Source organism: Melospiza melodia, chromosome W (genome assembly GCF_035770615.1).
Source record: "Melospiza melodia melodia isolate bMelMel2 chromosome W, bMelMel2.pri, whole genome shotgun sequence".
NCBI lineage: Eukaryota > Metazoa > Chordata > Aves > Passeriformes > Passerellidae > Melospiza > Melospiza melodia.
In genome coordinates this window covers 9,372,018-9,385,498 of record NC_086225.1, presented here as the reverse complement: position 1 = coordinate 9,385,498, position 13,481 = coordinate 9,372,018, and the positions used below count along the sequence as shown (strand labels likewise).

Below are 13,481 nucleotides of genomic sequence, written 5' to 3'. Positions count from 1 at the left end.
GCAGTTCAATCTTGCTGGACCCTTGTCGGTTTGCCTGAGTGTTGAGTACAGCAAGAGGAAGACAGTGCAGATATTTTTCAAGTACTGCTACAGCAGTCTTGGCACACAGGCTGAGGGGAAGGGACACCTGGCCACAGCTCCATCCTCTTAATACACTGTGGGGTAGGGAAGGCAATGCAGCCTCATCTGATGGCTTTGGGTTGTATCAGTCAGGATAAGCAAAGAGCCTGGCTTTCTGCTGTGAGGCTGAATGTCATGAAGAACAGGCTCACTAAGCAGGTTTCCAACCCTGCACTATCTATGGGTGGTATGGATTAACAGAATTCTGGTCTGATGCAAGCTTTACCTGCTGCCCTGTCACAAATGTGTACTGACACGATAGTCTGTCATCAGATTAGGTCTTTGAGGTTTGTATTGTGTCATCTTCCCTATGCTGATCACCAAGGTCTGAAGTTCATAAGTATTTGCTCTTACTTCAACTATTGTCCTGTTGCCTTTTTCCCAACCTGGAAATGAAACTCGAGATAATTTTAGTAAGGAGGTAATATAAAGGGGGATCTTTATTTGAAGGCTTCCAGAGGCAGTTATGGAAAGATGTCCACAAAAGCCCACCCCCCCACAGGGGTGAGTACATTTTTATAGGAAATTAGCATAATTAATAAAAAGCACCAATTAGGAGGACAAGTGGTGATGCAATTTCCCCCCAGGTTAAGCCCCTTCTCATGAGTCCCTCCTTCAGCACTAGTTGTACTTTGTCCATGAAATGTATCTCGAAGAGTTGTTCTCAACCTTGGTTCCCAGAAAGAACCAAGATAGCATTGGGGTCTTGTACATCCCGGGGCTTGGAGCTCTGGAATTTGTTTTGTCTTTCTGCCTAGGGAAAGGCCATAGAAAAGTACTGGGAAATCTAGTCACTTATACAATAGACTACACAGCTACAAATATATATGTGAAGAATATAGAAAACATAGAAAAAAAAAGGCAAAACCCCAACGGCATCAGTCCTTAGTGTATTGGGTTTGCATGGCCAGGTTTTGACAGCAAGGGGCTACAGGGATGGCTTATGTGAGAAGCTGCCAGAAGCTTCCCCCATGTCCAGCAGAGCCAACACCAGCCGGCTCCAGGATGGACCCACTGCTGGCCAAAGCTAGGCCAATCAGGAATGATGGTAACGCCTCTGTGATAACATATTTAAAAAGAAAGAAAAAAAAGTGACTACGCAGTTGTAATTGCAGCCAGAGTGGGGTGAGAACGTCAGAGGAACAGCTCTGCAGACACCAAGGTCAGTGGAGAAGGGGGGCAGGAGGTGCTCCAGGCACCAGAGCCAAGAATCCCCTGCAGCCCATGGTGAAGACCATAATGAAGCAGCTGTCCCCTTCCATCATGGAGGACCCCATGCTGGAGCGGAGGGATGCCTGAGAGGGAGTTGTGAACCTGTGGGAGGCCTGTGCTGGAGCAGGTTACTGGTAGGGACCTTCAAACCCATGGAGAGAAAGGAGCCCATGTTGGAGCAGGTTTCCTGGTAGGACTTGTGATCCCATGGGGGAGCCACACTGGAGCAAGTGGTGCCTGAATGACGGCACCCCATGGAAAGGGACCCACACTGGAGCTGGAGAACTGTCTGTGGGATGGACTCATGTTGGAGAGGTTTGTAGAGGACTGTCTCCTGTGGGAGGGACTCCGCATTGGAGCAGGGGAAGGACTCCTGTCCCTGAGCAGTGGCAGAAACAATGTGAACTGACCATAACCCCCATTCCCATCTCCCTGTGCTGCTGGGGGGAGGAGGTAGAGCTGGGAAGGAGGGTGGGATGGAGGGAAGGTGTTTTATTAAGGTCTTATTTTACTTCTCATTATCCTGCTCTCATTTTGTTAGTAATAAATTCAATTAATATCCCCAATTCAAGTCTGTTTCGCCCGTGATGGTATTTGGTGAGTGATCTCTCCCTGCCTTTATCTCAACCCATGAACCCTTCATTATATTTTCTCTCCCTTGTACAGTTGCAGAGGGGAGTGAGAGCAGCTTTGGTGGGTGCCTGGCATCTAGCCAACATCAACTCACTACACTTAGATATCCTTAATTATTCATAAGTTTTGACTTTAAACATGTTTCTGATGCATTACCCAAAGAAATTGTCAGCATCCAGAATCCGTGAATGTGTTAGCTCTGACTTTGCTGTTGTGATTACCTGTTTCAGGACTATCTTACTGAGTGTAATCTCTTTGCTTAATGAGCCCAACACATTCTCTCCTGCCAACGTGGATGCATCAGTCATGTTCAGGAAATGGAGGGACAGTAAAGGAAAAGACAAGGAGTATGCTGAAATAATAAGGTAAACTTTGCTCTGTGTGATGCTGTGCTACTGGCCTCCTGCTTTGAATCCTATGAAATAGGCTGATTTCAGAATTTGCTAAAATCAGCTTCTCACTGTGGTTGCTCCTTTCAAAATGAATTTTACAGCTTTATTCCAAGTTCATTCTTCTGGACAGAAATGGTGCAAACTTGTGTCTTTGTATTTTTCTTTTTCAGACTAATCTGGCACGATACTCTGCAAAACCTATTAGCTGCTAGTAAATTCTAGTCTAAAGCTGCTAGTAAATTCTAGTCTAAGTCCCTGTGTACCTTTGAGGACTGCTTGCATTGCTTGAGATGTGATTCAAACTGCCTTCATGCTACTAGTTCTGTGCTTAATTCACTCATGAATCATAATCTTGTCCCTCCAATTTGAAGGAGTATCAGTAGGATTTGGCAAGTGCTTGCACAGCTGGGTTTGATTAGCTGGAAGCGCTGTTTAGTCATGACTGTCCTTTTCTGAGAAATTCGTGGTTCATCAGGTGCTGTAGGGAGATGTAAACTTGAGCCAAGATTGCTGTGGAGTGAAAATGGGCAGCCCATACTGCAGTGGGACTGCTGTCATGCTTGCCTGGGGCAAGACCGGGTATACCTTGACTGCTAGCTGGATATACCCCTGGTTGGAGCTACGCAGGGCAGTCAGTCACTGTCCTGGGCTGTGCAAAGAGCCTTGCTGGGAGGTTATTTTAGTCCCCTCCAGCTGCATTGGCTTCAGCTGGATGTACTCCATAAAGAGTATGGCAGACTGAGCACGTGGGTGGGAGTAAAGGAACAGGCTGCCATCTGCTCCTCTCCCTGCTGGGAGGCAGCAACAGTTTGCAGCTCAAATACTACTGAGGCACCAACCAGAGCCCATCCTGGAGCAAAGGGAAACACTTGTTTCCTGCTATCCTTGGTCAGTGTTGGGGTTACAGCTGCATCTCAGAGTGCAGCCACCTGCTCTTACCCTCCAGGGGGAGCTCAGAGCTGACAAATGCTCGTGGGAATTAGAGTTTTGAGCATGTTAGGGTAGAGTCATTAGTGGTAGAGAGTGGCTGTGGATAGCATCTCTGGATGACATTTCCTAAGTGATCTTAGGAAATCTGTGACTATCCCTTCTGTAAAAAATGTAATGGAATTTGCTTTGAGTTCTGGCAGATCTCTAATACAGAGTCCTGTAGAATAATTGATTTCATATGTTGCTGAGTGTGTGTGTGCTGCAAACACCCTTGGAGTGCTCCCAAGCTTGGGGCTGCAGGAACTAAATCTGTTTCTAGTGATGCTTGTGGTGCTTCAGCCAAACATTAGCTCTTCTGACTGAGCTGCCAGGAGGGCTGGGCAGGGGGTGGTTGGGAGGTGGGGAGTTGAGCCACACTGCTGCCAGTACACGGCCTTGCTCATGTTGCTGTGTCCTCCTCCCCACAGGAAACAGGTTTTGGCTACCAAAGCTGAGGCAGAGAAGGATGGCGTGAAGGTCCCCACTACACTGGCAGAATACTGCATCAAAACTAAAGTGCCTTCCAATGACAACAGTTCAGATTTGCTTTATGACGACTTGTATGATGATGACATTGATGACGAAGATGAGGAGGAAGAGGATGCCGACTGTTACGATGATGATGATTCTGGCAATGAGGAGTCGTGACCTGCTCCCTCTATGGCCCTGTACTGCCCTGTCAACTCAGGCCAGAAGGGAGCAGTGGTAACCTAGCAGGAGTCCAGCAAAAACATAGTGGGGGGGGGGGGGTTTAAAAAAACCTGTCTCCTGCTGTCTCCTGTTGTATGGATCTGTTTGCTCCTTTTTTATGGACCTCTTAGAGACCCTCCACAGAATGTCTGAATTCTTGCATTCTTAACCCTTTCATCACTGTATTATGATTTCTTTTTTAAAAAGAAATTCCCTTTTTCACTTCTACAAAATGCTCACAGTGAAACATGTTTGCTTGTGTTTAGATTCTTGAATTAAATACAGTCTTGCATTGAGATGTTTAATGTATTTAAAGCTGGAACAAACCCACTGGAAGACGAATTTTCAGGAGCTCAAGTACTGCATTTACTGGGAAGAAAAAAATCCACACAAAGCAAATTGCCAGGGTTTAGCTGCTCCATTTATAATAATAGCGTGTGTACATTTGTTTAGCCTTGTGGTGGTGGCTTTTCCTTTATAAGGTGTGGGGTGGAAAGTGTAAAGCTACTGTGTGTTGAGCTTGATGGGATGTTACTGAAAGGTACAGGAATCTGTTTAGCCTGATCAAATTAGGAAGTAGCTGGCCCCTGGATCCCCAGAGGGCACAATCAGCTTTGTCTCTGAAAAAGGCTTGTGATATGAACCCTACAATAAACACTTAACACTTCACATCTGTACAACTGAGCCCTGGGTTGCATTATTTTTTTCAGACTAGGTCTGGGTCGAAAAAGTTTCATTTAGCCATTCTTCTGGGATCTGCTGTTAGCTGCCCCTCTACTGTGGGAGGAAAACAGAAGTGTATCCCACTGCCCAGTGGGCCAGCATTCATCCTGAACTTCTTTTTGGCAGTGGGAGAGTCTCCTTCTCCAGTGCTTGCTAGTAGCCCTTGCCTCCTGCAGCCCAAGTCCAGTGCTGGCCTGAGCCTTCTTTCTGTTGCTTATGTAGGTCACCTGCTGGTAAATGCAGCTCTGCTGTAGCTCTGTGGGGTTGGCAGAAGATAAAGCTCCCTGGGGCAGCCAGGCTGTTCCTGTGCCTGCAGTGGCTTCTGGGACATAGGGCAGAGAGATGGATGGGTGCTGGGCTCTCTCCTGCCTGGCTGGCTGGGGCACAGATGGATGTGTGTAGCCCCACAAAGAGAAGGGTACACAGTGCTTTCAGGCTGAAAAAGAAAGCCAGCAATCAGGGTTTGACAGCCTATTTAGGAGTATGCTTCAGCTGATGCCCTGAGCTCAGCCTCCTGTATTATTTTGGGAGCTCTTGGCAGAGCTTAGGGCCCTCAGCACCCTCACCCCATTGCAGTGTGCTGTAGTTCAGCTGTAGTGCAGTTCCCTGAATTCACCTTTCACATGGATTGGCAGCCAGCCCTGCCCTTCTGTGCTGAGCCCTGGCAGCCCCAGGAGCAGATCAGAGGTGCTGGCCCTGCTTGGGCGAGACCCTCTGTTCTCACAAGAGGCAGTCACCCTGATAAGAACTGCAGGGTCAGGCATTTGGTATAGCTTGGTGGTTTTAATGATACATCACCAGCTGCAGTCCCTCAAGAGGTACTTTGGTGGGAGTAAACTTTGTTCTGTGATCAGCTCGGTGGGAAGCAAGGAGCAAGATGAGAGTGAGCAAGTTTAAAGTGTATTGCCTGGAGGGAGAGGAGGGGAAGGCCTGTGGGGCTCTGTTTAAAGTTATCAGAATGTTGCTTGGCTGGGGTTTGCTGCAGCAAGGACAGTCCCTGTCCCTCTGCCCCAGCTTGTGCTAGTGTGTCCTCAGCAGAATGAAGGCAGCCCAAGTGGTAATACCTTGTCCCCAGTGTGTTCTGTGATGGTCTGCTCTCCTGCTTGCTTTTTACCTGGGGAGGCAGCTGGAACCCTCCTCAAGTGTCCCACAAGGGCTCCTTCAGGTCATTCTTCCATCAAGGACTAACAGCCCCTGGTGCTTTTTGGAGCCAGCAGTGGGCCTCCCCCTCAGCTCCCAGCTTCACACCAGCCCTGGGAGAGTGATGCTGGTGTTGGTAAATGGGCCTCTGGCACTTGATGCAAGACTGGTCTCAAGGCCACACTGGGCCAGGAACATCAGCCTCCAGCTTTTAGGGGCTGTTGGGGGCATGAAGGAACAGAGTATGGCAACACTGGCTGTGCTGACTTGGTTTGAAATGATACTGCAGCTTTCAGGATTTCCCTTGTATTTTTGACTGTCTTCACTGTTCACTGTATGCTCTCCAGTGAGTTGTATTTTCAAGCTTGGTGTTGTAAGATGCATTATCTCATGTTAACCTTTTTAAAGACAGAAAGCAATGTATTTTGAGAGCTCTGACCATAACCAAACTAATTTCTCTTCCCCACTGTCCTGTTCAGTGTCATTGCTTGTTGACTTTCTGGTTTCATTTTTTGAGATATAAACTGAAATGAGGGTATTATGTTTGGGTTTTGGGTTTGTTTTGGTGGTGTTTTTTGTTTTTTTTTTTGAGCTTTTTTTACCTATTTAAGAAATTGTGGAAAAATGTTTACCTGATCTTTGTATTGTTTTTTTCTTAACCTTTTTCTCATCTCAGCCAATATTAGTGTTTACATTAGCAACTACCTGCCCTTTCAAATAGTTTTACAGTTTTGAACAATTCTGAAACCAGCAGGGTACACTACATTTCTTAGTAGTTTTCTTAGCTGAAATCCCAGATGGTTTCCTTTTTTTTTCAGTATAATTTACCAGAAACAATTAACTGATGCATTTTTGTATTGTCTTCCTCTTCAGTAGTTATGTTTTGTCTTTTCTGCACATCTATTAATAAAAATGTGAAATGAAAATATGCCAGTACTTTTACTTCCCTGTTAATTGAGTTAGTCTATTTGCATGGGTTACTTAAAGCTTTGAATAACAGCTGTTCACAAATTCAGTGGTGCTCCAGTATCAATACCTATACATGTACATAAATAATCTACAAGGTTATTGGAAAACTAAAGCTGCTGTTTGACAGCTGTCTATACCTTAAAGAACAAACTGATTTGGAAAAGCAATTTGGCAAAAAGCCATGAGATTTGCTGTTATATTTATTTACTCATCTTAAGTCAGCAAAGAGGAGACCAGGGAGAAGACTGTTAATGGTATATGACTGCAGCAGGATGCAAGGACTTGGAGTAATGGTGATGCTGGCATGGGGTTGGGGTGCTGCTGGTGGCCAGTTTTCTGGGGCAAGGTGCTTTGACTTCATGCAGAAAATCGGCAGAGGAATTGAGGTAATCACTGCCAACCACCCCTTCAGGGTGCTTACCCTGCCTGGCTCATGCTGTTCCCTCCAGGCTCAAGAGTGGAGAAGTATCTGTTTTTGCAGTGCTGAAATTAGCAGGACACATGTACAGGTGTTGTATTTGCTATACAACATTGTTTGCAGCACAGCAACGGCCGAGTCAAATGTGTTTGGGGCCTGAATGTTTCTGCTTCACAGCCATGCTAGAGGAGTGGTTATGGCATTGCAGAGCTGACTTCCTAGAGGAGTCTCCATGTTGGGGAATGAGACAGTGCTGTCTGGGCCTTCTGACTGGGATCAGGCCTGCTTGTAGCTCCTGCCTGCCTTGAGCTGACAGTAGCTTCTTGATCTAGCAGGTGTTGTACCAAAACCAGGACAAACACTCCACGCTGCCCTGTCACTGGACAAACCTGGCTGCCCCCTGTGCAGTGGTTGGGGTTTTTTTTTCTCCATTTCCTTGATGGCCAAGTGCAGCAGAGCAACCTTGGTTCTACCATCACTGTGGAACAGAGACTTAAAGAGAAAATTCCCACAGAAGAGCCCTGTTGGAGCTGACGATAAGGGGAAAACATCCTGTTTAGGCTTGCAAGGGGAGGGAAGGGAGGCAGTAAGTCTCCAGCCTGCAGAAACAGATTGTTGTATTCCGAGTGCAGGACCGAGCACTTCGCTTTATTGAACCTCACCACAGACCTTCCTCCTGATGGAGGCCCTGGACTTCATGGGCAAAGCAAGGAAGGATAGTCTTGCTGTGCTCCCTCCTTAACATTCCCAGCTGTTCCACAGGGCCTCAGACAGAGCACAGCAAGTGCAGAACATGATGCTTGTGGCAGAAGTCAGGGTGCTGCCCAGGATACCAACCCAATGCAGCTGCCTATGAGCTTTCAGTACCAAGGTGTGCTCACCTTTGTCACAGTATTCAGCATCCCCAGCATATCTATCTCTTGCTCTTACCTTCTGTCATGGTTTTTGACCCGGAAACAGGATTTCTGGGATGCTGTGGATAGGGCCAATGGGTGCTCAGATTTGAATATTGCCATCTGGCCCAACCACTAGGCATTGGATCCACCTCTGAGAACACAGGGTAAAAGCAGGGCTCTCCCCCTGGCAGTTTCTCTTTGGATTTCCGGCGGGAAGGAGTTGGGTCTCTCCCCCGGCCCAGTTGCTGGCTGGGCGGGGGGAGGGGAAAAGCCATGCGGCCCGGCCCGGGAGAGGTAGGCCTAGCCCCCCCCAAGGGTGGAAGGAAGAAGTAAAGAAATGCCGGGAAGCAATGGGCAATGGGCAGCCTGTTCCCCCCCCCCCCCCCCCTTGGAGACAGACAGAGAGAGAGAGTGCAGTCTGTGTTTGTGGTCGTTATCTGGAAATTTAGTAAACATGTGCTGGCAGCAGGCAGCCCGGCTGAGGAGATGGGGGGGGTGCAGCCAGGAGTCCAGCCGCTCGGAGGAGTTTTAACCCTTCTTGGACAATGAAAACCTTACAGAACATTAACCCTTCCTAGACGAGTGATGAAGGTCTGGACCAGAGAGAAAGAGAGTGAGAGATGTTGGAAGAATGGAGAAGAGGGAGTGGCATTTTATGCTGGACTCTTTTGTGTAGCCATGGACAGAGCCATGTTTCCGTGTGATACAGAGACTGAGTCCAGGGGGAGAAATGTCCCAAAGCCAAAGAAGATTCAGTGTGGGTACCCCTCGGCCCCAGGGGGTATATAAAATATGGGGGGGACAGATGTCCCAAAGGTGGGAAGGTGAGATACTGTGCTTTTCTGGAACTGGACAAAGCATCCTTAAAAAGACAACCCTGGAAGCAGCCCTGATTCTTGTTTGGTGGTGAGAGCACCGGAACAAGGACGGAAAAGGCCACCACGACACATGGAAGGACTCCCTCTCCTCTTGAGGAATTGAAAGTTGAGCATTCTAAAGGGTGGTGCTGGACCCAGAACTGGTGATTTTGGAAGATGTATTGTATTGGGAAGTTAGGGGGGAGGAGGAGGAGAGTGTTTTTGTGAGGTTTTCATTTTCCTTGTGTTTTCTTTTTTTTCTTTTGTGTGTAGTTTAGTAATTGTTTTTGTAGTTTAGTTAATAAACTTTTCTTTTTTTTCAAGTGAGAGCCTGCTTTGTTTATTCCTAGTCAAAATCTCACAGCAGACACCAGAGAAGGTGTATTTTCATGGGGGCATTTGGCCTTGTGCCAGCGTCAAACCCTGACACCTTCCCAGCAGGAGGAGGTAGAAAGGGACAGGCTGTAAAAGCAAAACTGCTTGAGGCCTTTGAAAATACAAACACTAGTGATACACTCAAAAATTTATTAGTTGGAGGGAGAGTTAAAAAGAAATACAACTCCTAAAACATTCACTGCACTGGTGTAGGACAAGAAAGACCAGGAGTTGCCTCCAGGGTATTGTTTTAGAAAAAAGTGGGGAGGGACAGGTAAAGTTTCCATCAAGTAGCTGTGTCTTTTCTGGGCAGGGTGGCTCAAGGCAAAAAGAGGTACAAGACACAGCTTATACTTTAATTTAAGAAACCGCTACATAGTTTTTGCCTCTAATGATAGAAAGCAAGTTGCAGGACCCACTGAGCCATTTAAAGTCTCTTGCTAGAGAAACAGAAAAACCCCAACCCAATACTAAAACACACAACCACAGCCTCCCCTTCCCCCCAAACAAAAAAGGCCTTTATTATTAAAAAAAGTGAAAAATAAAAAGGTGAGAGTGCAGCTCAGGACCACAGTGAACAAACTGCCCACAAGAGTTCATCTTCCACAGCAGGAAGGAATGAGGACATGAAAGAAAGAGGAAGGACCCACAAAACTTTTTTTTCCCTTACCCCAGCCTGTTTTTTATCTCTTTCAAGTAAGCTATATTGAAGGGCTGAGGGCAGAAATCAAATAAACAGGACACATCTTGATTACTTTTTTTTTTTTTTTTTGCGGGGGGGGAAGCAGGTCTTATTTGCCTGAATTTAGAATTGCATTAAATAAATGGGCTCCAGCTCAAAAAAAAAAAAAAAAAAAAAAAAAAAGGCACAGTTTGTCTTTTGACAGTTATAAAGCTTAAAAAACCAAGGAAGGATGATCTATCTGATGCAGATGGGAAATTCATAATAATAAGTTTCCCTACAAAGAAAATAAAACAGGCTGCAAGATGCAGAAAACAACATTTAGCCTCTATTGCATTTACAAATACATATATGAATATATTACATACAACAGCAACTTCAAGAGGAAGCAGGCAAGTCACACTGAGAATGGCTGCCTGGCTGCAGTTCTCCCCCACAGATGTTTGGCTGAGCAGTAATTTCTCCTAATAATTCTAGGAATGGGGGTCAGCTTTTTATTTTTCTCTTTTTTTTTTTTTTTTTTGCCTCCTCTCCTTTCATTCTCTCCCCCCTCCCCAGTTTTGGATTTAGTTTGTCCAGTATGGAGAAGTACCATAGGTTTTGGTAGCCTGAGACTTTTGCTGCATGGTGCTGGGTTGATTGCGTTGGCCAGATCCACCCTAGAAAGAAAGGAGACATGAGCACCAACACTACTAGGAAGACAAGCCTGTCCATACATAAGCAGAGGAGCTTCCACCAACACAGTGATGCTTTCCCCCCGGACAGATCTGTTTCTGCTCTGCAACATCTCTACATCCTGCAATCCAGGACAGTCACAGAGAAACCAAACAGAAGAGCAAGGACCACCATCCCACTACCTCCCATTCAGGTTTAATGACAAGGAAGAAGAGGAGCAGGACTGGGGACAACAAAGGAACTCTCCCAAGGTGAACAGAAGCAGTACACCAGCCAAAGACGACACACATTAAGAAACAGAAGTAATTTCCTGTTTCTTGATTCCAAGGCAGAACATTTTTTTTGGGGAACATTTATAGTAAGGAAACACATGGGCTGGTAAAACCAAACCAGAAATTGGAATTAACATGCAACCTGCAAGGGGATGATTTCCCTGCCAGAATTACAGTACAAGTGTTCACATCTTGCTCTTCTGCCACAGCCAGGGGACATCAACACTTGCCTGGGCTTCACACCTCACAGCCCATCTCTCCATGCCCCACATCAGGATGGCCTCTTCACAGAATCACAGCCTGGCTGAGGCTGGCAGGGACCTCTCAAGGTTTCTTGCCCAATCCTTCTGCTCAAGCAGGGTTGTTCAGACCTATGTCCAGATAACTCCAAGGATGGAGACTCCACAACCTCCCTGGGCAACCTGTGCCATGCTTGGTAACCATCCCAATAAAAAAATGCTTCCTGATGTTCAGAAGGAACCTCCTGTGTTTCAGCCTGTACCCATTGCCTCTGGTCCTGTCACTGGGAACCACTGAAAAGAGCCTGGCTCCATCTTCTTTGCACCTTCCCTTCAGGTACTTATATATATATATACATACATATATTGATGAGATCTCCCCTGAGCCTTCTCCTCTCCAGGAGGAACAGTCCAAGCTCTCTCAGCCTTTACAGATAAGAGATGACCCAGTCCTTTCATCATCCTTGTGGCCCTTTGTTGGACTCTCCAATACATCGGTGTTTGTCTTGTACTAGGGAGCCCAGAACTGGACATGGGACTCACCAGTGCTGAGCAGAGGGGAAGGATCACCTCCCTTAACCTTCTGGCAGCACTCCTGCTAATGCAGCCCAGAATGCCTTTGCAGCAAGGGCATAGTGCTGGCTCATGGTTAACTTGGTGTCCACCAGGATGCCCAGGGCCTATTCTGCCAAGCTGCTTTGGCCCCCAGCATATACTGGTGCATGGGGTTGTTTCTCCCCAGGGGCAGGACTTGGCATTTCCCCTTGTTGAACATCATGAGATTCCCTCCCCAAGATGGCCAACAGTATTGAGTCTGTCAGTCTACAATTGCTGTCAAGGCCCTTTCCCAATGAGCAAAGCAAAAACCACAAGGAAGCAAAAACCCCCAAGCCCTTGCTAGGAATCTGCCCTCAGGCACACTGAAGATGATGAAGGGGCTGACTCACCTGCCCATCTTGCTGAAGGTGGTGATGCAGCATCTGGGAATGAGGCTGCTGATGTGCAGGGAGGATATGGAGAAATGGGGCTGGAGCATAACCTGGGGCAGCACCAGGGTTCAGCCCAGTTGATCCGAGAGCAGAGGGTAGGCTAAAAGAAGGTGGTGTGCCAGCATGGAATCCCTGTTTGTCAAATGTCTGCACAGGAGGCGAGGGGGACAGCATCAGAGACTTGTGTGAGCAGCCCCATGGTGACCAAACATGAACAAGAGTGGCCCAAACACACATCACCTGAAACTTTCCTCAACCCCCACAGAGCAAGCCAAGCTACACCTGCAAGCACTTCAGCAGATGAGCTTCAGCTCCTTTTGTCATCCATTCTTCTGAAATAATTATTCCAACATTTCATTTTTATTTCCACAGCTACTATGCTCCTTTTTTCCCTGACCTCTTTTTATTCAGTGGGACATGGGATGGCAGCAGTTGCCTGAAATCAGTCCTTCACACATTATGGGGTCTCAGGCTGAAATTACAAAAGCAGAAGAACCACTTGCAATAAGATTTTTTTCCCCCTGACCAAAGCTCAACCCAGCCTCTTGACTCACTTGCTTTGAGGGATATTTTGACCAAAGACATTAGTGCCATCACACTTCATTTGCAACCAGGACACAGCACATGTGGGGCAGCATGGGCAGCGTAGAGTGCCCACACCTATGCCAACAGCTGCCATCAGGAGCAGTGGGACAGAGAGTGAGACTCCTCTCCAAAAGCAAACAGCCAGCATAAGAAATGCCACAGCCTGTTGACTCTGAGAACCAAGTGGCTTGGGAATGACCCCAACCTCCTCCACAAGGGGATCCATCGGTCAGGCCTCAAGAGCACAGGGGAGGAGAGTCCAGCATTGCTCACCTGAGTCTTGCTATAGACTGAGCCACTGATATCAGGCACACCCTTGTTACTTGAGGTCACAGAAACACCTGGAAAACAAAAAGCAGCCACCAACAATGGGAAAGTCAACCATCACCTAGCATGAGCCCCATGCTTTGCTCCCAGCACCTCTGACAGCCTCAGTGGATGCACCTTCGTCTGCAACCACTGCACCCCACACCCTGCTGCTGCTGCTGGCCCACCCAGTGGGGTTCTCCATGCTGTCAGACCCACAGCACTGCACATGGGAACAGAAGAAATGGTTACGGTTCCTCACTCCCACTGCAAAGCAGGAAAACAGTCAACTGGAATAAATCACCCACATTCACAACCCAGTGGTTACCACTTGGATTT

At 47.1% G+C, this 13,481-nt stretch overlaps 2 protein-coding genes and 1 long non-coding RNA gene across 4 annotated transcripts in view; 2 read left to right on the top strand and 1 right to left on the bottom strand.

The window, feature by feature from the left end:
• LOC134431413 (ubiquitin-conjugating enzyme E2 R2-like) overlaps window positions 1–3,974 on the top strand; it is a 35,627-nt gene extending 31,653 nt beyond the window's left edge. The window contains exons 3-4 of the mRNA XM_063179429.1: window positions 2,196–2,330; window positions 3,755–3,974. Of these exons, the coding sequence (XP_063035499.1) occupies window positions 2,196–2,330; window positions 3,755–3,974 (355 nt within the window). The remainder of the gene's footprint in view (window positions 1–2,195; window positions 2,331–3,754) is intronic.
• Window positions 1–9,342, top strand: part of LOC134431491 (uncharacterized) — a 449,031-nt gene extending 439,689 nt beyond the window's left edge. Inside the window, exon 2 of the long non-coding RNA XR_010030994.1 lies at window positions 8,987–9,342. This is a non-coding gene — a long non-coding RNA (uncharacterized LOC134431491). The remainder of the gene's footprint in view (window positions 1–8,986) is intronic.
• A 1,300-nt stretch (window positions 9,343–10,642) lies between these two features.
• The window catches only part of LOC134431450 (ubiquitin-associated protein 2-like), a 176,335-nt gene continuing 173,496 nt past the window's right edge, over window positions 10,643–13,481 (bottom strand). For both annotated transcript variants that reach the window (XM_063179461.1, XM_063179463.1), the window contains exons 25-27: window positions 13,110–13,177; window positions 12,210–12,398; window positions 10,643–10,735 (exon numbers count right to left, since the gene is read on the bottom strand). In XM_063179461.1, the coding sequence (XP_063035531.1) occupies window positions 10,643–10,735; window positions 12,210–12,398; window positions 13,110–13,177 (350 nt within the window). The remainder of the gene's footprint in view (window positions 10,736–12,209; window positions 12,399–13,109; window positions 13,178–13,481) is intronic.